Source organism: Heloderma suspectum, chromosome 3 (assembly GCF_057233095.1).
Source record: "Heloderma suspectum isolate Gila_16-S chromosome 3, 16-S_ref, whole genome shotgun sequence".
In the NCBI taxonomy this organism is placed as follows: Eukaryota; Metazoa; Chordata; class Lepidosauria; order Squamata; family Helodermatidae; genus Heloderma; species Heloderma suspectum.
In genome coordinates this window covers 107,633,951-107,656,555 of record NC_139460.1, presented here as the reverse complement: position 1 = coordinate 107,656,555, position 22,605 = coordinate 107,633,951, and the positions used below count along the sequence as shown (strand labels likewise).

At 40.5% G+C, this 22,605-nt stretch overlaps 1 protein-coding gene across 10 annotated transcripts in view; it reads right to left on the bottom strand.

Moving 5' to 3' along the window:
• The window catches only part of SH3KBP1 (SH3 domain containing kinase binding protein 1), a 244,810-nt gene that overhangs the window by 31,588 nt on the left and 190,617 nt on the right, over positions 1-22,605 (bottom strand). For 8 of the 10 annotated variants that reach the window (XM_084844051.1, XM_084844056.1, XM_084844061.1 and 5 more), the window contains 5 exons: positions 18,842-18,943; positions 5,568-5,619; positions 3,140-3,220; positions 1,908-2,070; positions 668-753 (listed from right to left, as the gene is read on the bottom strand). In XM_084844051.1, coding sequence (XP_084700177.1) covers positions 668-753; positions 1,908-2,070; positions 3,140-3,220; positions 5,568-5,619; positions 18,842-18,943 — 484 coding nt within the window. The remainder of the gene's footprint in view (positions 1-667; positions 754-1,907; positions 2,071-3,139; positions 3,221-5,567; positions 5,620-18,841; positions 18,944-22,605) is intronic. The other 2 variants (XM_084844053.1, XM_084844057.1) reach the window with 1 other exon arrangement.

Here is a 22,605-nt window from a genome sequence, read left to right as displayed (position 1 = left end):
ATAACAGCGCATGCTACCAATGAAATGTAGTAATGCTTACAATTTAGGATACTCTGCCTCTTACAAAAACGTGTCTGCTGTTGCAGCACAGTTGCTACTGAACTGAGTGACTGAAGCAGATGACATTGAAATATTTCCATCTGAAAATGACACTGGGTTTGCTTACAGAGATGTGACCACAGACAGAACACCTCACTTTCCTGCAGAAGTCCACTAACCCACCAACTCAGGACCCATCTCTTATGGATTGCAAATTTGTGAAAGGCGGGAAAATTAAAATTCATTCATTTTCTCAAGGTGGCTTGCATATTTAAGCATCAGTTCCTTTAGGAAGTCTAATCAATTTTGCAGCTACTACAGAGGTCTACAACTCCTTTTGAAATAGCAGCAGCTATTTCAGGTAATTAAAAAAAACTTCTACCTTAAAAAAAAAAAAACCTAAATAGCAAAATGATCAGCGATCACACAAAAGATCACAAAACATTTAAAATATTCTGTACCCAATTGTCTTGACTTTATAGGAACGCTAAAACAAAAAAACAAAAAACAATTTTCCAGTAAATGTATCTACTAGTTGAAGACACGAAACATTCTATGGTTATATTAATAGTGCAAAGTTAATGTGCATTTAGGAGGTAGGTCAGGTGTAAAAAGCACCTCAGCTTACCAATGTCATTGCTTCTTTCTGTGGAGTCCTTTTCTAAGGTGCTGGACAATGTACAGCCCACTAGATCTACTTTTGGGATATCACTTCTGTAGTCAGAAACAAAAGAGACATGTACTGGAGTTGCCTGTTACAGTCAAGCTTTAGCTTGCACCTTACAAACGGGTGGAAAATAAGCATTCCTCATGCACAGTTCTCTGGGTCACAGCAAGCTGTCAGGGACAGCCATCTCTCGTAAACCGACGTGCTGCTTGGATTAGCCTTATCTTGTTTCTCTTTAACACCTGTCAAAAGGGCCTATTTTAGACACACTAGTGTCCAAAACCATTTCTCAAATGTTAACTGCATCTTGAGATGAAGAAAATAAGAAAGGATGCGTTTTGATCACTAATTTTAAGAATAATAATTTCTGCCCCCAAATGATATGAAAGGCAGAAAGTACTGCAGAAGCATTAACTGGAAAAAAAAAAAGTATGAAGTGTCAAGCTGTGATAATGGGGTTATGCTCTCCCCAATTCTGCTGCTGGCTGCAGCTCTTACAATATGATTGGTTCCCTCACTGAGGCTCTAATTACTAAGGGTTTTCTGCTGACAGTTTCACATGCATTCGTACGGTGGATGAGCACCAAATGGGGATGCATGTTTTTGAAAACAAAAGAGAACCACTGCAGATTATATTGTATATTACATATTATGTGCTGCTACTTTCCAACTATAGGCTGTCTACTTCCAGAGACCAGAATTAGCTAGTATGTTTTCGTTACATTTAGCCCTGTTTTGAACTCTGGGAATGTGCTGAAAGATGCCAGCCTTCTCTAAAGCTGAGCCAGTCTCCTTCTAGCCTGAACATGCATGGTAAAGAATGTTTGCATTACTCCTCCAGCTGGAGATACAGAGGTAATTCCTCTGTGAATCTCTCTCTGGGGAAATTTAAAAATGGTGGGTGGGTGGAGCACTGATGGGAAAAGTAGAAAATATTGGACAATATTTATTTTGGGATTCTTATCTGCACACATGGGCTGTAATCCTGCATACGAGTATACTTCAAAAGGGACTAAAGGTGCGATCCTACACACATTTACCTTGAATTAAGAACCCATGAAAACAATTGGTCTTACTCCTGAATAGAGATGTCTAGGATTGCACTGTTAAGCACATGTAACTATGCACAGGATTGCAGCATAAGATTTTAAGTATTATATCACACACCAATTTCTTTTTAAACAACCAATCAATAAAATACCTTGTATGGATCATAGGCACAATTGGTCGTTCTGGTCTTCTTGGAGGCAATGTACCAGGTCTGTTTAAAGAGTTTGTTTTGGGAGGTCGTGGTTTCTTCGGTGGTATAGCAGGAACAGAAGGTTTCTGTAAATCTAATAGTTTTTGCTCTCTCTCTGGTCTTTCTTCAAATCCATTTCCCCCCAAAAGAACAAAGACATTTTTAAGCAGAACTATCTGACATAGAGAAGCACCATCTTTATTGTGGCACTCATAATATACATATATTTTATTTGCTGTAAGGTGACATTCATTAAGCTTCTCAAACCTAACCAAGTTACATTTTTGTACACCATTTATATCTTATTAAAATAAACAGAATCGCTTAGGTCCACAGTAGAATTACTATTTTATAACCTTTGTTCTCCATTGCTGCAAATCTAAAGATTGTTAATCTGCATTTTTAAATCAATTATTCCAGAGTGGACTCTTTGAGGTCAATGAGATTACTGGGGAACAAAGTGATCTTGAACCGCTACAAAAACCATGTGAAGGTCAGAATGCCATTGATAAAAGATATTCTTAATATTTCACTGAAATTGCTAGATCTAAATGTTTCTGTCAGCCGTTAGCTAATATCTGAAATACTTCGCTTATTTAGAACACTCCTGGTATTCATCAGGGGTGGATCACTTGAGCCTCCTTCTAACTCTTCTGTCCCTTTTGCAGGAGAGAGAGAGAGAGAGAGAGAGAGAGAGAGATGACATTCCAGTCACAGAGGGAGGAGCTCTATGGAATTGTTCTCTCATTTCACCACTGCTGCTTCCACCACCATTTAGCTGGGGGAAGGTGTTTTGGGGAGGTGGGGGATCTTGGGGATGGGTGGTGGTGGTAATTTTTCTTGCGTATCAGAATGACTTGGAAATATGATCTGAGTTCTTCCCTATTTGTGGGAGAGGAAATCGGATCATTCACGAGGTAATCCAAGGCAAGGAGGGGAGAGCTCACCCATCTCTATGAACAACAACATTTACTAAAACACAGACTTTCCTTATTTCTGTTCAATAATGTGCTCAGAACCGATGACAGGATATTTCTGCTATCTTTCCTATTTTCCTTCTCTTGACTTGAATATGAATAACAAAAGTATGCATAGAAAATATATAAAGCAACTTGAATTGATCTCTCTGCTAAAAGGTTAGATGACCATGCAGACCCAAATACACTTTTTTCACTGAGAAGTACACTTCTTACCTTTCTCTTCAGTTCGATGAGGAAGACATTCTGGTCTCTCAGGAGGTACTTTTTTGATTTCATGCTTTCTATCTGTGGTAGCTGCCAAAAATGGCAATGTAAGTGTTTAGAAGGTATCAGCGTGGACAGGGGAACACACACAGAGGTTTCCAGTACAAAAATAATTAAAAATCAAACCTAAGGAGGGGGACGCCCCACCCAATAAGCATGCTCAGTAGCCCTGGAATGTTGTGAGTTGCTTGGAAAATAAAACTGGGGAAGTGTTAAATACTTAGGTGGTGGGGAAGAAATGAAAAGGAGGAAGGGACAGGAGACAGGCTAGCTGTATCCTGGATTTTAGGAAACAAATGACTTTGCTTTACTGAACATGCTAGGAAGACTATTGAAAAAAATGCTAACCTACCTCTCTTAAAACAATATGCATTATTATAAAATGCAAATGCTAAATATTAATGATAATATTTAGTGTTGTATTAAACTGTATTAAAGACAACACAGAAACATAAGCAAGTTCACAATGAATTCTGGGTAACTGGCATAAAAATAATGGTCAAGTTGACCTGGATTGTATCCAAAGAGAAAATGCTGATTTAAAGCCCTATCACTTGGGCCAAAAGTTTATTTGAGTAATGTACACGTGTGAGAGAGACTATATTTCCAGGTCAAAAGCGTACTGGAATTTTTGCTTATCAATTAATGAGCAAAAAATATTGTGTAAGGTATACACATCAAAAAGCTTGATATGTAAATGTCTAGAAAAATTTATAGACCCAAGTTTAATTGGCAAATTTATGGGTAAGAAGTTATCTCCTCAAAGGTATAATTCAAAATTGATCTTATCTAGCCTGAAAGGTGTACGTGTAAGCTTTTTTAAGTATGTTCTGATTTTTAAAGAACGTTTAATAACAGTGAGATAACTCAGACTGAGCCCTAATTTATGGGACAGCAGATCATATTAGCTATTAGGTAACTGCTATACAAAAAGGGTATAAATATGTGCTGATTTTAGAATGTGAGAGCTTCTCCTTAGAAGCTCACCACCTTGCCTGTTTGCCTGTTGGCTGAATGGCCTATTCAAGTACTGAATAGGGAACTTGGTACCTAGAATGAGATCTCTCCTATTTTAAGTTATTAAGACTAGAAATCTAAGAAATAGAAATAGTTAAGAAATGCTATTTCTTGTTAAGCTGTTAAGATTTAAGAATCTTTAGCAATGCTGTGTTTAATAACAGAAAGGTTATATATGGTATTATATGCAAATTATATTTTTATGTGATGTTATAAGCATATTTATAATAAAAATGATAAATGGATCAAAGAAGATTTTCCTGTACTAATTCTTGTTTGTACAAAACCTGGATTGTAACCCACAAAACATTCCTAGGTGTACACTTTGTTTAGAAGTATTTAATATGCTATTAGGTGGTAAATGAAGATCTAAATGCTCTCGAAGTACTGAACTATACACAGATAACTCAAAGAAAGTCCCTCATCCATAACAGCTGGGCAAAAAAGGCAAGGAGCACAGAAGGGGTAAGGAAGAGAAATGTCTCCATGCAATGCTAATAAATCTAATTATTTTATTTATAAATAAATAAAATAAGCAAGAGCTGTCCATAGAAATGACTGGGCACCAGTGTATTCATCAGCCTCACACGCTGAAATCACAACATCTATTAGGTCTTACTTTGTGTAAACATTTTAAAAATAGCACTGCTAACAAAATTCCAAAGCAAATGCAGTTCATTATTGAAAGGGTCTATGGCAGACAGAGAGGGTGTTGGTGGTTATGACAGCCCTACAGTGTAATTCACACTATATAAAACTTTGGTCAGCTACTTCTTCATACAATTGTCGGCCATTTCTCGAAACAGATATTAGTGAAGTCTCATACTGCAACCAGACAATGTATTTCAAACACTAATGGCTTTAATTTCAATTATGAATATAAACTTTGCAACCACCATTAGCACCTTTCTTTAACAACCACTAGATGTCAAATGTATACTAGTGCTACAGGATGATTTGGAGAGATTGTCTGATAAATAATTATTCAGACATAAAATTAAAGCTCTCCTATATTAAAAGTGATAATACCAATAATTACCAATGAATTATAATACATGAAGAAGTAGAACAATAATCTCTGCCTGGCTTGATTTGGTAAAATGGAACAAATTCTAGTTTTTCACCTAACTGGACTGGTACTTGACTAACCTTGCCTATCTTAAAATTTCTCACTGATATGAGCAACTCTGGAACTTCAAGAGTCATCTATTATAGCCAGAAAATAACAGTAATTTAACAATTTTTTAAATGGCATGGTGGATATAGCGATACTGAGAGCTTCCATTAAGAGTCGGAAAAGTGGTTGCACTGTCTGTAAGGTGTATTTACTGATGCTTATGGTATGACAGCAGTGCATTACCTGATCCTTGTTTGAAGGCAGGAGCTGATGGAGGCGGTGGCTTCTTAGGTCTCTGAAGTAAAAGGAAGTGAACACAAGCTTACTAACATCGATTTGAACCACACAGAAGATTCATTTTGTTCCCATAACTCAATGAGGAAAGAAAGTTCAAATTTTAAGGCCTTTCACCAATGTAGCATGTAAGTGCAATTTATGAAGAAAATGTAAACAAAAGAAACATCTTTTCCAACTTTATAATGGATATGTCCACTTATATACTAGAACTAAAGAAGTGTAGTAAACATCTAAAGCTATTTTGGAAACACGGAGGCACTACAGAAGCTGACAGATGATTAATAAGAAATGCACTCCAGAGCATATATTTTTCTCACTTGCTATTATATGACTGTTATCCCATTTGGGGGAAGATGTTATAAAGTACAATTATTAAGGCTTTCTAATGTTGGAAGAAAGAAACTAATTACGTATATCAGCAACCTATTTTCTGTCATTATTTTCTCTCTCTAACCAACTCACTTCTAATCCAAAAAAGTCTGCTCTGCAGTAAATGGGATAGTAAACGATTATGATTACAGAAGCTCTTCCAGATCCAATTCCCTTCTTCTTTATTATATTCAACAGCTCAGGGAGACCACAGAGAAAGATAGGTGCATATAACTCACAGGTGACAAAGTGTCTTCGAGTATGAATACAAAATGTTAACAGCACACTATATTCAAGTAGATGTGTTTCCAGATACCCTTTCATTCAAAACTTGTAAGGTATAGCAACATTTACAGACTCCATTATTTATTTATTTATTTTTGCATTTATATCCCGCCTTTATTCCTCTTGCAAGGAACCCAAGGCGGCTTACATTATCCTCCTCCTCTCCATTTTATCCTCACAACAACAACCCTGTGACGTAGGTTGGGCTGAGAGTGTGTGACTGGCCCAAAGTCACCCAGTGAGCTTCCATGGCCGAGTGGGGACTAGAACCCGGATCTCCCAGCTCCCAGTTCAACACTCTTGCCACTACACCATACTGGCTCTCATTAGAACAATGAGAGCTAAAAATATCATTTATTAAAATAAAGGTTTGCACCTTCCAGGTTTTCAGCAAATATGCTCTCCTGATTTAACTTCTCTCTAGTTTACTACCTTCACTACTTGGATTGTTAGCTGATTATTTTCTTTTGTACAATGTAGCTAGAACTTAAAGAAATTGCCTCCATTTTGCCTCTTATTCCTTATTTTAGATTCTATAATTATACTGACTCCTAGCATTCAAGAGCTGCAGTTGCAGGGACACACTCCTGCCAGGGTAAATGAAGGCATCTTTGAGTTCCATATGCAGCCCAAGTATCAGCTATCCCATGAACGGCACTGCATTAGGGTCAGCTAAGGAATTCTATAAGTCTTTGTTCACATCTAATGGGAATAAAATTACCTATCTTGCAATGTGGCTAAACTTGTAAAGTATTGTTATTGCTTTTCAAAAACATTTGCACACAATTGTTTCATTAATAAGATCCAACTCCAAGATGTTCTCAATTAATATAAGGACAGGTTGCTTATCTGCAACTGTGGTTTTTTGAGTGGTCATCTGTGAACTCACACACATATGGGTTATGCACCTGCACAGTACAGTCATTTGGAACATTCTAGAGCTAAACAGAGTTTTAGGCAGAAGTATAGCTGAAATCATCCACTGAGCGAAGCTTTGTGGTGACACAGGACAATCCTTTTTGGCTCCTGAGTGGCAGATGAATAAACGAGTAGAGCAGAACAAACAAACAATGATGTTTGTGCAAATAGAATGAAAATGCCCTTCTGACATCTAGGGAATGAAGCCTGACCTCCACCATGGAGGTAAGTTGAGGAAGGGAAGTTGGTAGCATGATCTCCTGAGCTAAGTGGAAGTGTGAAACAACCTTTGGAAGAAAGGAGCAGTCCGCGTGTGGCACCACTTTATCTCTATGAAAAATCAGGAATGGTTGGTTGTACCTCAGCATACACAGTTCACTTGCTCTCTGTGCCGAAGTAATAGCAACGAGGAAAGCCACCTTCATCAAGAGGTGCCTAAGATCAGCTGTAGCCATACGCTCAAAGGGCTTGGCCGTCAGTTGAGCCACTTCCACTGACGACTCTAGGCTGGGACGGGCAAGGAGGCTGGTGGATAGAGGTTGGAAAGTCCTTGAAGGAATCATTTAACATAGTGGTATAAGAAGAGAGAGAAATCCTCAATATTATGATTCGCCAATATGGCTGCTAGATAGACCTAGATGGACAAGAGTGCTAAACTGTTAGATTTAATTGAAAGAAGAAAATCCAATATACTCGGGACACCACAGGATTTTGAGTTCTGTTCTGTCAGGGTGAGACATTTCAGAAAGACCTTCTACTTGGCAGCATATGAGGCACGAGTGGAAGGTTTGCAGAAAGCAGTCGTTACCTCCAAGACCTTGTCGGAAAATTGATGGGATTGCCCAGTTTCCATGTAGTGAGACACAGAGTCTCTAGGTCAATGTAGTGAGTTTGCTGGTGAGCAATAAGGTGGATTTCACAGCATTCCTATATGCTGTTGGTAGCCACCTAGAGACCTGTGTAGTTTAGCGAAACCAACAGCTTTATAGTTAATTAAGAAGGCCTTTCACATACCTTAATTAGTACCAGGCAAGTACAGCCACAGCTGTTTGGCCTATGCCAAACTACCTCATTCTTCTAAAGATAAGGGTATTGTGCCTTGATTCTCATAGAAGAGCTGAGTAACTCCCCCTCCCATGTTGGGGCCCTGTTCTCAGGGAAAGGGTGAATGATTTTCCATCCTGCGATGCTTCGAGCACCTTCAGGAAGAAAAGCTCCTGTCCTCTTCTGAGAAGGGAATGTGTTTCTCATGACAGGCTCCTGAGCTGAAGGAGACATCTAGAAAATCCAACCTGCAGGCTTTGTTGTTTGGTTTTGCTCCAAGGGGCAATACACCTGCTACCAGCTGGAGAACGTTTTCTGGCCCTAGGGGAATGACTTTCGTCTATGTTGGAGACCCCAGCCGTGATAGCTTCACTGGCTGATGAGAGGTGTGAGCTTTCTTTGCATATTTATTCTACATCCATTTTCTATCAATAAAGTGTCATTCCTTTCACAAGTGGTCTAGTATCATCTTGGTAATCCAAATAATCTATTTTGACTGGGACCTGACAAAATCAGGGCCCCCAGATCAATACAGTCAGTGTACCTGATCTTCCTGTTGCTCATAGTGAGTAAATCTGGGAGACAGAGGAAAGTGCGGTTGGACAGGAGGAGAAGTGTCACAAACCACATTTGTCTTGGCCACCATGGGGTTATTAAGATGCAGTGAATCCCATCGTCTTCTATCACCTTCATCACCTATGTGATGAGAGGGAAAGGAGAAAATGCATAAGTTAGGTGTCACCCCAGTGAAGAAGGAAAGCGTATCCCAAAGAGTCTGGGTCGTGATCAGCTCAGCTGTAGAACGACTGGCACTTTTTGTTTAATGCTGTAGCAAACAAGTCGATAGTCAGGGTGCCCCACACATTAAAGAATCTGAATATGACTGTATGGGAGAGCTCCCACTTGTGTGGGGCAGTTCTGACCTACTGTGCGAGTCTGCAAAGATATTGGACGTTCCTGCAAGATGAATGGTGATGAAGACAATGTGGTGACGTATACACCAGTCCCAGAAGTTGAGAGTAAGTTGTAGGAGTGGAAGAGATCTCATTCTGCACTGCTTGTTTATCTAGAAGGCAACTATGGTATTGTCCATAGTTATTTGGACAGCTCACCCCTTGACGATGTGATTTGAGCACCCTTAGGGCTTTGGCAACAGCAAGGAGCTAGAGTTGATTGATGTGCAGGTTCTCTCTTGCTGAGACCATAATCTCCTGATTGTGACTGAACCTAAATGGGCTCCCCAGCCAAGACAGTCAACCATGGTGACTGTCATGGAGGGATGTGGAGTCCGAAAGTTGAGCCCCCCGCAGGAAGTGTGTTGAGACCGGCTACCAGTCTAGAGAATGTTGGACTGAACTGGGAAGAGACTAGAAATGAGTGTGACTGCTCGTTTCTGGGTTGAAGACTGTAGCAACCATGACTGGAGTGGTCTCATAAGGAGGTGCGCTACAAAGTTACTGTAGTGGTGGAGGTCATGAGCCCGAGGAGACATTGGATGCTGGTTGCTCGACATTTGCAGGTGGCTCTTAGTTTCTGTGTGAGGTGTTGCAGGGTGTCTGCTCTGTCTGCAGCAGTCCTGAGTGGAGAAGAGCCTCAATGAACTGTTGAGTTCGAAATATGATGAGATAGAATTTTTCTTGGTTGACTTGCAGGCCGAGGGATTCTCGAAGTGTCAAGACTATGTTGATGTTGGCGCTGAGGCGGTGGTAATAGGGAAGAATGAAGAACCAGTTGTTTATGTACAGAAGGACAACGATTCCTTGAAGTCTCCGGTGTGCTGCCACTACTGCCATACACTTCATAAAGGCTCTCAGTGCTATGGCTAGACTGAAAGTGAGAACCTTGAACTGGAAGAGCTTGTTGCCCAGGGCAAATCTGAGAAAACGGCGAGAAGCAGGATGTATAGAGATCTGGAAGTAGGCATCACAAAGATCTATTGTAGCAAACCAGTCCCCCTGACACATGATGGAGGAGAGAGTGGTTATCCTAAATTTCTTTGGACGAATATAAGCGATTGATGTATTAAAGGTCGAGCATGGGACAACGCCAAAGCCAAAAGGACACTCAGCTGTGGATGTGTCTGGTGGTGAAAAGAAAATCCGATGCTGTAAAGAACAATATTGTTTAGGAACCTGGAATGTCAGATCAATGAATCAAGGTAAGCTGGAGGTGGTCAAACATGAGATGGCAAGATTGAACATCGACATCTTGGGAATCAGAGAACTAAAATGGACAGGCATGGGTGAATTTAATTCAGGTGACCATCATATCTACTATTGTGGGCAAGAATCCCTTAGAAGAAATGGAGTAGCGCTCATAGTCAACAAAAGGGTGGGAAAAGCAGTCCTGGGGTACAATCTTAAAAACGATAGAATGATCTCAGTACGAATCCAAGGCAAACCATTCAACATCACAGTAATTCAAGTCTATGCCCCAACCACTGATGCCGAAGAAGCTGAGGTTGATCGGTTCTATGAAGACCTACAACACCTGCTAGAACTAACACCAAAAAAAGACGTCCTCTTCATCATAGGGGATTGGAATGCTAAAGCAGGAAATCAAGCAATCACCGGGATAACAGGCAGGCATGGCCTTGGTGTACAAAATGAAGCAGGACAAAAGCTAATAAGAGTTTTGCCAAGAGAACACGCTGATCATAGCAAACACTCTTTTCCAACAGCACAAGAGGCGACTCTACACATGGACATCACCAGATGGTCAATATCGAAATCAGACTGATTATGTCCTTTGCAGCCAAAGATGGAGAAGCTCTATACAGTCAGTCAAAACAAGACCTGGAGCTGACTGTGGCTCAGATCATGAGCTTCTTGTTGCAAAATTTCAGCTTAAATTGAAGAACGTAGGGAAAACCACTAAACCATTCAGGTATGACCTCAATCATATCCCTTATGAATATACAGTGGAGGTGAGGAATAGATTTCAGGGATTAGATCTGATAGACAGAGTGCCTGAGGAACTATGGACGGAGGTCCGTAACATTGTTCAGGAGGCAGCAACGAAATCCATCCCAAAGAAAAAGAAATGCAAGAAAGCCAAGTGGCTGTCTGATGAGGCTTTACAAGTAGCTGAGGAAAGAAGGGAAGCGAAAAGCAAAGGAGAAAGGGGAAGATCTATCCAACTGAATGCAGAGTTCCAGAGAATAGCAAGGAGAGACAAGAAGGCCTTCTTAAATGAACAATGCAAAGAAATCGAGGAAAACAACAGAATGGGAAAGATTAGAGATCTCTTCAAGAAAATTGGAGATCTCAAGGGAATGTTTTGTGCATGATAAAGGACAAAGAAGGCAGGGACCTAACAGAAGCAGATGAGATTAAGAAGAGGTGGCAAGAATACACAGAAGAACTATACAGGAAAGATCTGAATGTCCCTGATAGCCATGATAGTGCAGTCACTGAACTTGAGCCGGACATCCTCGAGAGTGAAGTCAAGTGGGCCTTAGGAAGCATTACTAACAACAAAGCTAGCGGAGATGACAGTCTTCCAGCTGAGCTATTTAAAATCCTAAAAGATGATGCTGTTAAAGTGCTGCATTCAATATGCCAACAAATTTGGAACACTCAGCAATGGCTGCAAGACTGGAAAAGGTCAGTTTACATTCCAATTCCAAAGAAGGGCAATGCCAAAGAGTGTTCAAACTACTGCACAATTGTGCTCATTTCACATGCCAGCAAGGTTATGCTCAAAATCCTACAAGCTAGACTTCAGCAGTATGCAAACCGAGAACTACCGGAAGTACAAGCTGGGTTTCGAAGAGGCAGAGGAACTAGAGATCAAATTGCCAATGTTCGCTGGATCATAGAGAAAGCAAGAGAATTCCAGAAAAACGTCTATTTCTGCTTCATTGACTACGCTAAAGCCTTTGATTGTGTGGATCACAACAAAATGTGGCAAATTCTTAAAGTGATGGGAGTACCAGACCACCTTACCTGTCTCCTGAGAAACCTGTACGAGGGTCAAGAAGCAACAGTAAGAACCAGACATGGAACAACCGAGTGGTTCAAAATTGGGAAAGGAGTACGACAAGGCTGCATATTGTCACCCTGCTTATTTAACTTATATGCAGAGTACATCATGAGAAACGCTGGGTTGGATGAATCACAGGTCGGAATTAAGATTGCCGGGAGAATTATCAACAACCTCCGATATGCAGACGATACCACCCTAATGGCAGAAAGCGAAGAGGATCTAAAGAGCCTCTTGTTGAGGGTGAAAGAGGAGAGTGCGAAAGCTGGTTTGAAACTCAACATTAAAAAAACGAAGATCATGGCATCTGGCCCCATCACTTCCTGGCATATAGAAGGGGAAGAAATGGAAGCAGTGACAGATTTTACTTTCTTGGGCTCCAAGATCACCGCAGACGGTGACTGTAGCCATGAAATTAAAAGACGCTTGCTCCTTGGGAGGAAAGCTATGGCAAACCTAGACAACATAGTAAGAAGCAGAGACATCACCTCGCCGACAAAGGTCCGACTAATCAAAGCTATGGTTTTCCCAGTAGTAATGTATGGCTGTGAGAGCTGGACTATAAGGAAGGCTGAGCGCTGAAGAATTGATGCTTTCGAACTGTGGTGCTGGAGAAGACTCTTACGAGTCCCCTGGACTGCAAGGAGGTCAAATCAGTCCATCCTAAAGGAAATCAACCCTGAGTGCTCATTGGAAGGACAGATACTGAAGCTGAAGCTCAAATATTTTGGCCACCTAATGCAAAGAGAAAACTCTCTGGAAAAGACCCTGATGCTGGGAAAGACTGAAGGCAAAAGGAGAAGGGGACGACAGAGGATGAGATGGCTAGATAGCATCACCGATGCAATGAATATGAACTTGAGCACACTCCGGGAGAGAGCACAGGACAGGAAGCCCTGGCGTGCTATGGTCCATGGGGTCACGAAGAGTCAGACACGACTGAACGACTGAACAACAACAATGGGACAATGACCGCTGTCCTTTTTGAGGACTGTGAAATACCTGGAGAAGAAACTGGTGGTCTTTTGAGCAAGGGAACATTTTTTTTTATCATGCCCTTGCTCAAGAGGGTAGTGAGTTCTTCCCTTACGACCCGAGTGAAGTGGGTAGAGCAGAAGGCCCTGGTAGAGCAGAAGCCCCTATAGAAAGGGTGTCTTAGAAATCGATGGAATAGCTTCAGGAGATAAGAGAGAGTACCCATTTGTCAGTGGTGATGGACCTCAAGGCAGGAAGAAAAGGTTCAAGTCTGGGTGATGAAGAGCCAGAGGTGAGGCTCCTCTAGTCAACGATAACGTTTAGACTGGTAAGGGTTTCAATGCATACCTATGAAATGTAAAAATATATTTGAAAGTTTAAGAGCTATACATAAACTTCAACAAAAGCAGACCAAATTGATATATTCAAATCTATGTTGCCACATTTTCTTCTCTTTTTGTCCTTTTCTTTCCTTTTGTAGAAATTTTACAATAAAAAATAATTAAACAAAAAAGATTGGTCAGGGTTTTTACCTCGTGTAGATTGGCATTATTTGCTCTGAAAGGGTTTCCAGGGTGGAAGGAGGAGTATGTGTCTGGTTTAGAAGCTCAGTTAGGAACTGAATTGGCACCAAAGTGGCCATTACTGTTGCCAGTATGGGTATGGTCAATTGGGGGAGGCCAATGAGGATTGGGATTCCATTCCCATCTTTCGGGTTGATGTCTTCATTTTGTAGATATGGTCAAGTATACCATCTGTGGATGTGCTGAGAAAGCCTCCACCACTGAACAGGAGATTTCTACTCTCGATCTAGTGTCCTGGTGGAGTCCTGTAATACAGAGCCAAGCATGATATCTGTATGCCCCCGCTGTGGGCTGCTAAGGTTTGGAGGTGCCAAGATAATGATAAGCCAGACCCAGGTTTGCTTACAAGGAGACTTTATTGAGTACTTACAGCACACAGGCATTCCCAATGGTTGGATCAGACAGCTTCTCTGAACCCAGAGCCATGGAGTAAAATGCGTTTTATACCATACATGTCAGCAGTGAGGCAGCATGACAGAAGCAAGCATTAATTAGTGTTCATTTGCAACTTTCCCAGCTAACAATACTCATGCAGAGGGAAAACAATCATAACTTTCCCAGCACAGACACCTGTAACTCAGCATAAACATAGCCTCACTTCTCGGGCACATCCTAGGCCCTGATAAGATACTAGCCTTCGTTAGCATGGAATGTGCTGAGGCCGCGTTATCGACCTTTGACTCATCTCACATGCTCAGAAGCCCACTAGCAAGGAAATTGCACCAATAATGAACCTAAGCAAAGCATTATGGATCTCTAGGCCCCTCTAAAACTACAGGTGACTTGGTTACAGGCCTGGGGCCAATTCAACATCTCAGAGAGATAGCGGCTGCCATGGCCTTTGAGCTGCAGTCGGTCACATGGTGGGCTGTGTTAATTTCTTGGCCCATGAGCCTGTGGGCTTCAGCTTGGAATATCATCACTAAGTTTTTGATGTCTTCTGGGAGACAGTTGAAGAAGGTTCCTACTTTTTTCCATGAGAACTGTTGGCAGGCTGCCATACATGCTTCACAGTTCACCACGCAGAGTGCCAGGGTTGTGGTGGAGTAAATTCTGCGCCCCATTGAGTCTAACATTTTTCCCTCTGTATCTATGGGGGCAGAGTGAGGCTTTTGTTTTGCCTTCCATTGCAATGCTTCCACTATTATGGAGTCTAGTTTGGTGTGTTTGAGCAATCCTCTTCCTGAACCCTATATAGGTTTTTTATCTTTCTTGACAGCGCGGAAGAGGTTTTACCCAGGATGGTTTGATTATGTGCAGTAGTGTTGGAAGCATCTGTATAGTAACTGGTGGAGCTAAATCTAGTTGCACTCTTTTAAAGACCGGGTCTATGACCAGGACTGGAGGGCCCTTAATTTCTAGTCCAAGAGATTTTGCCATTCTGAGGATTTGTTCTGCATATGGCCTGATGTCATCTGACGGGGAGAGTGGATTTTGATCACTTATGGCAGCATCTGGAGAAGAGGTTGAGGCCTGGATAGATGAACTGGAGCATGGGTCTGAGCAATAGTTGTTCTGTGCTGAGGAGGGGTTATTAACCGGTGTCGCCACGTTACAGGCCAACAATGCTTGGTAAATTGCACTACTGGCAGTGATTGTGTAGTGCCCAGTGGTCTGGAATCAGTATCACATCCTGAAAGAAGTCAGCTGGAAGAGGAGGGCAGAGAGCAAGTGGTAAACACGTAAAGCTTGGTATGGAGGTAGTTTCTGGTAACTGAGCATCAGGTGATTTAGCTACTGTGTGACAAGGGGCTGCATGCTTAGAAGGTGCCTTAGGTCATTCTAGAAAGTATGGGGAACAAGAACAATGGGAATGGGAATGGTGGCACAGGAAGTCTGTACTCAAAGTGGTGCCATCTTGGTGATGAATGGTCCTCATAATAACAGGAAGTAGACCTACAGAAGCAGGGGCTCTCCCATGGCATATTGTAGCGATGATGAAGAAAACCTCCCAAGGAAGCCTGTGAGGTCTGTTGGTATCCAAGGGATCTATATTTTCATGGAGAACGGTCTTGAGGGAAGTGATAGGACAGTTCCTGTGACAAATATTCTTTGGATTCACCCTCTAATACAGAGCCCCCAGGCTGGATATCATCTGGTGAGTTATGGTCCCGTGGGAGTTGTTGTTTCTCTAGGATCAGCATCGACAATTGCATAAGAGTCTGGGGTGCCAGCTCTACAGAGGGCAGCTGTTTGGGGACTGGTGTAGGTTTGGGTTCAATTTCAGACTCTATCTTAAGAGCCACCTCTTTCTTTTTTGGTCTTGGAGCCTGGGGGTTATCAGGACATTTATTTTGGGACTTGGTCCATTTGACAACTTAGTTAAGTCTCAACCGTTGGTACCGAAGGGCTGGTTTCGAGTTGTTGGTCTGAGGTGATGGCCGAAGCAGTTGGTACTGCGATACTGGGGACAGTTGCCCTGAAGCGCCTTCCATGGTGGGGTAAGCTGGAAGAAGCTGAGAGAGAGCCAGGGCTGGCTGCTTAGAGATGGATGCCAAGGCCAATTTAGAGTGGCTGTACCTGCTATCTAGAGGACTTGTTCCCTCAGCAGAATGTGAAGGTGTTTGTTCTGTTTCCACTGGTCTGCTTAGTAAAGGCCTGGCACTGGTCACCCTGTGTGCCTCTCCATGGCAGTTGGGAATGTCCATCACTCAGTGGTATCTTCCCGCCACAGTGGGTACAATTTTTGAAAAGGCCTTGGAGGCCATGCACCCCGGAGTGGGCAGAAATAAAGAGGAAGAAAATTCAGAGAAAATAGGAAAGGAAGAGAAAAAGAAGGAGGGAGCAACAGAATTTTAAAGAGGCAAGAGAACATTCAAAACGCTGCTAGTCGCTGCAGTGGAGGAAAAGGAACTGAGAGGCAGGCTCCCGTCTAAAACTCTGTTTAATTATAGAATGTTCCAAATGACTATTCTGGGCAGGCGCATAACCTGTATGTTTTGTGGTTCACAGAGGTCACGAAGAACCGTAATTACGTTGAAAAATTTTCTATGACACAATCTCTGGAACAGGATTATGGGAAACCTTTCAAGCCTGTTTTAAATTGGACTATAACCCTGACATCCTCACAAATGGTTATGAATATCCTCAGAGTAAGTGAAAATTTTAGAATAAAGCACATTTTAGAATAAAGTACATAGTCAACAATTCTGGTTTATGCTTATGCACATTTTGGGAATATGTTCACTGCCATTTGACTGTAAAGGATGCATCCACTAGATATTTCTTTTTATAGAAAACACATTTAAGACTGTCCCTGAATTAAATGCATCTTACTTAATAAATCATATGTCTTGCACCTGATTGATTAAATTTACATATAACTAAAACAATAATGTATGAAAAAGCGTTATCTTTTTCTTTTTAGAGCATGCACCCTTTTATCAGGCACCATCCTGGAAGAAGGCATTTCCTCTCGTGTGCAAGAAAGAGAGAAATGCTTCTTCTAAGCTTATGCCTACTACCTGTGTTTATAAGTGCTTCTATGTAAAATGATTTAGGGTGCAATCTTATACCTGTTCAGACAGAAAAAGCCCTACAACTGCCATGGTGGCTGGGGAATGCTGGGAATTGTAGGTCTGATTTCTGTCTAAACTTGCATAGGATTGAATCCTTAATTTATTTTTAAAGCCCTGCTGCCTGATTTGAAATGGAAAGGTTTTTACTCAATTTATCTGACTGACATTGTATACCAATTTAAAAATTTAGCTTTGTTTTGAACGGGAAGGCATTTCATTTCAATTCTGTGCATCATGGGGGTGGGTGGGGGGCAAAGAAGCAGCAACTTCCTATACATTTTGTAATGTATGGAGGGGGTTATAGTTAAAGAGTACATCTCAATATCTGAAGAACAAATGTGGCAGGGGACCTTGTTTATTTTATTTTGCTTTTGCATATAAATGGTGCATTTAAAATTTCAAAAGCCATTGCTTCATAGGATTATCGATTAATCAGTTGCTCAGCAACTGGCTTCCCTACTTGGGGATTACAACATCTGTTGCACTCTTTTCCTTATCAATTCAGGAAAAATCAATTAAACAGTTATATTAGTGGGAACTGTATGATCAGTATATAATTTTTTTAAAAAATTCTTTATTTTATCTGTATTTTACATTTTATATTTGTGCAAATATATCAATGCAGGCATTCATATTGCTATAGACAATGGCCAGAGGTAATGAAATAAAAATTTGCCCAATGTAATAGCATTCTGAATGTTGCCCTTTTATTTCTAAATAAAGGTATTACATTATTATTGCTTGTAAGGTAAAGTCACTTTGACATAGTGAGAGAGGGGAGACCAGGCATCATCGTTTAGTAAAGACCTAGCAGCCAATTCTTGAAAACATTATGTAACTATTTGCAGCTAAGGCTATATTTGATCAGGGTAAAGAGAGGCAGAAGCTTAGTTAAGCAGAAGCTTTGTTACCTGCAGAGTTATATTATGTTTCCTGAGCTACCAAATTAGATGAATTACAGGAAAAGCCTTGTCCAATATATTTATACTTGGAAATGTGACAATATTCACTTTTGTGATCAAAATACATCTAGCAAATTGTAGTTTTAGTATTTAATGTTAATGTTTTAGTGTACCGTTTTGGCTCTATTCTGAGCACCCAAAATATGTCACTGAGCATATAGCTTATCAACAGTTCGGTGCCCATAACAATTCGGTGCTCATTTGGGTCTGATTCAGTATAAGGCAGCTTCTTAAGGATCAACAAATCTAGAAAATTAAAGCATGATCTCCAGCTATTTCTTCACATGAGGCATCAATGTATAACAGAAGCAGGGCTTTTAGAACAATCTTGCTGAGGCTGGTTTTACAGGCCAACAAAATTTTATACTATATTCTGAAAGAGTGAAACAATGCAACCTTGAATTACACAAACATGCCATCATAAACAAGGTTGTATCCATAAAATAATTTTGTGTGTTTTTTTAAAGATTCAGCTTTTGGATATTTTATTATATATAACATGTTTGAAACAAAAGGCAGAGGTTTCTAAAAGGTTTACATTCAAATGTCATGTTTTATGATAAAGTGTACACAGCTCCTACCTCTTTTTCAAAATCAGAAAGAAGAAGCTTAACAAAGTTATCAGGAAACACTCCTCTTCTACCATTGAGCTCTCCTTCCCACCAGCCAGCGTCAATGCACTCCTATGTACGTGATGAAAAAAATGAAACTAAATGAGAATATGTCCGAAGACAATTTTTTAAAATGTGTCAGGATTATTTGTCCCTGTGAACTGCGAGTACAAACATGGATTTGTGACGAACGCTATTATGTAAACACCTACTTTCCTAATGGGACCGAAACTTATATTACTAGGTTTTCAGCCTTTTCAGGTTATTTCCCCAATAGTCAGCTGTGAACAGCTGACTAGATTCTCTGCAGGTTAATTAAAACATGTAAGGTGGTGATTAATGTGGTGATATACAGATACAGAGCAATTAGAGTGTGCTGTGGTATCTAGTTGTTTAATAATGCACTCTTATGCATGTTATGGAACTCAGAAGTAAATCCCATGGAGTGTAAGCAGCATATTGTTAAGGAATTGAGTGCTTAGAGCATTCTAGAAAACTTCTATCCATTTTATAGATGGGAAACACAGACTAAAGGCACAATCCTATGCATGTTCAGACAGAAAAAGGACTACAACTCCCAGCATGCCCCAGCCAGCTAAACATGCATAGGATTGTATCCTAAGAGCCTCTAATTTGAAGAATAATCGTATGTGCAGAACAGATGCTGAGCAAATAAATCAAGAAAGAAAGCCAACTTAGGCAAACAGTACGGGTCAAGTCATATTATGGGTTATATGGCTAAAAAATTAAGCATGTAGAAAACATTTACTTATTACACATTCTCCATGCTGTCTCTCTCTCACACACACACACAAGCACTCTCCACTGGCGGAAACGGCTGGCAGCTGCCTCCTCTGGCTGCAGCACTCGGTTCAAACTGTCAGCAGCCATCCTGTCACTTTGCTTAGTTATCCCTCTCACTTGTTGGTGAGCAGTGTGTTTGGCTGGAACAACTCGATACTCAAGCTTAGCAGCAGATGTAATGCAGACAAGTGGTCGTGGTGCTATTGCTATACTATACTGCTATACTATATTGCTATACTGCTGCTATTGCCTAATAGTGGTCCCACTCTCGAACTGGGCTAAGCTGATTCAAGATGAAATATAGCTCATCTCCTTCTTCCTTGTCCCAGTCCCTGCAGTTGCCACAGCTCATGTCTGGAGTGAGCAGCAGGCAAGCTAGCCAGCATGTTGCTTTGACTGGGCTGCATGTGTGGTGGTAGTTCAGTGGTCAAGCACCTGCTTTGCATACAGAAGGTCCCAGATTCAATCCCTGGCATCTCCAGGTAGGACTGTAAAAACTCCTGCCTGAAACCCTGGAGAACTGCTGTCAGACAGTGTTGATAATACTGGGCCAGATGGACCAAGGGTCTGAATCAGTACAAGGCAGCTTCCTATATTCTCATGTCACTACTGCTACTTGTCACTATGCCTGGGGCTGAGAGGGAGGCAGACTCTAGCCATGGTGGCCTTTTGAACTGCACCCACATGAAACAGCTTGACACGGGGCACAAACTTGCTATACCTCTGCCCTGCCCTTAGTGCCCTGTATGCATGTGTTCACAATGCAAAGGTGTGCAAAACCAATGGGTTGCATGAGTGGCACAACAGGACTTCTGCTGGGATTATGACCCCTTTTGAACTTTAGGAGCTTTTCAGGCTTAATATTCTCCTCAACATGCAGAAAATCCAACCAAAATACAAATTCGCTTTATTTCACAAAAATCTGTGACTGCCCGAAAGGGGGAAGGGTATCTACTTTCTTGGCAGCCTTTGCAGCAGTGTCAATTTGCTCCCTTCTGTAATTACTAAGAGGTGATAATTTAGACCAGAACTACTACTCCATTTTTATTAGGGAGTTTCCAAAAGACAACATGACCTAGCCAGGAGCTAGAGGGTGGAATATTACCATATATTACTGTAAAGTGGCATAAGCAGTTTTTTCTGAAAATATAGTTACATAAAGTGTTGCCAAGTGCAGAGTAATTGTGTGACTAAGGTGCCCTTTAGACTTGCTTCAAGCTGAGTGGAACCTGCTTATCTGTCAGGGGATCTTACACAACTGGGATAACTAGGTAAGAGGCTCCCACACAGCTTGGAGAAAGATGATTATCCACCCCCATGTTAAATTCTGACCTTCTGGGGGAAAATACAGTTCCTATTATACACAACCAAGAACTTAAAAAAAATCTTAAAAATCTAGTTTTAAGAAGAACTACCAAGAACTTAAAAAAAAATCTAGCACTTGTGTGTGTGTGTGTGTGTGTGTAATTTTTAAATCAAATGAATTAGGAAAATTATACATCTTATTTTATTGTTCATGGCTTGGCAATCTTCTTAGATATAGAATGGTATATAAATCCTATAAATAAACTATATTGTTAGAAAGATTTATCCATTTAACTTTCTAAGTGCAGATTACCCTAATGTTAGATTTATGTATGTCACAATCTATATTTAATAACCAAAATTGTTGCCTATAGCTATATGGGTGTTGTTGTACAGCACAATGCTATGCTTGTTTGCTTGTAACTAAGTCCCATTCAGCTCAACAGGGCTTACTCCCAAATGTGCACAGGATTTCAGCCCTTCATCTTTCATTGGACTCTGTGGAATAAGGTGGTTCACTGCAGAGCTGCGTAATAAACTTAAATTTGCATCTAGATTTTTAACAGATCCCTTGCAATGCGTTTTTCTCTTTCTGTCTTACACACACACACACACACACACTTACTTAAATTTTGGCATAGATAAATTTAAAGTCACAGTGTATACTTGTGATAAAGTATCTGAAGTAGAAAGTTTGAAATTACTTGGATCCTGTTTACTCCTGGGAGTTTCTCTGGCTACATAGGCCCACCCACACATTAAGATCTGTTATTCTCTTCAGTCAGGGATAGTGAGAGGGTAGAATAGGTAGGACTTCCCATGCTGTGGCTCCAACACTGTGGAAGCAGTGATCCCAAAAGGCCTACTGAAGCCAGACTCCTACTGCCCTTCTACAAGTCCTGCCAGTCAGTAGAGCATTTGGAAGGATCTAATTGGTTGGGTTTCAGTGGTGTTATGCTGGAAATTTAATTTTGTTTAACTGTATTTTGCTATTTTAGATGCATTTCATTCCTATTTTTGTATGTTCTTTAGAGTTCTGCAATAAAAGTTTAAAAAAATACATGTGGTTCATTTAATTAATATCATTAGAAGGTGACTTACATAACATATGCAAATTAAAGTGTTTTAAAACATGAATAATTAATATTACTGAAATGAGGTTCCTCTAGCAAACATGACACCTATTTATGGTGGTCTTCAACTAATATGAAAAGAAACTGGGAAAACCTAAATGCTATAATGATTCAAGTTGTTCGGTAATATATTCTTATATCATATAAAAGATGTTGCCAAGACAAGGGATATAAAATCATTACATATTATTGACAACAGCTAGAATAGATTGGTTAAGAAGATCTGGAAAATATTTGAGTTATTTATGTAAAACTACTTGATAAGACTAAATGGAGAAAACAGATTTAAAAACAAAACAAAAACAGATGCCTGTTACAACAAATGTTGTTACAAATGAAAGTTATTTTGCTATTCTAAACAATTCCTAGTATATTCCATTCCATTCTTAATAAGTAAATACAATATTTTAAAATACAAAAGTACATCTGTGTTCAGATGGAAAGTGGTTTATGTGGAAACATACAATAAAGCTTAAGACAATGTATAATTAT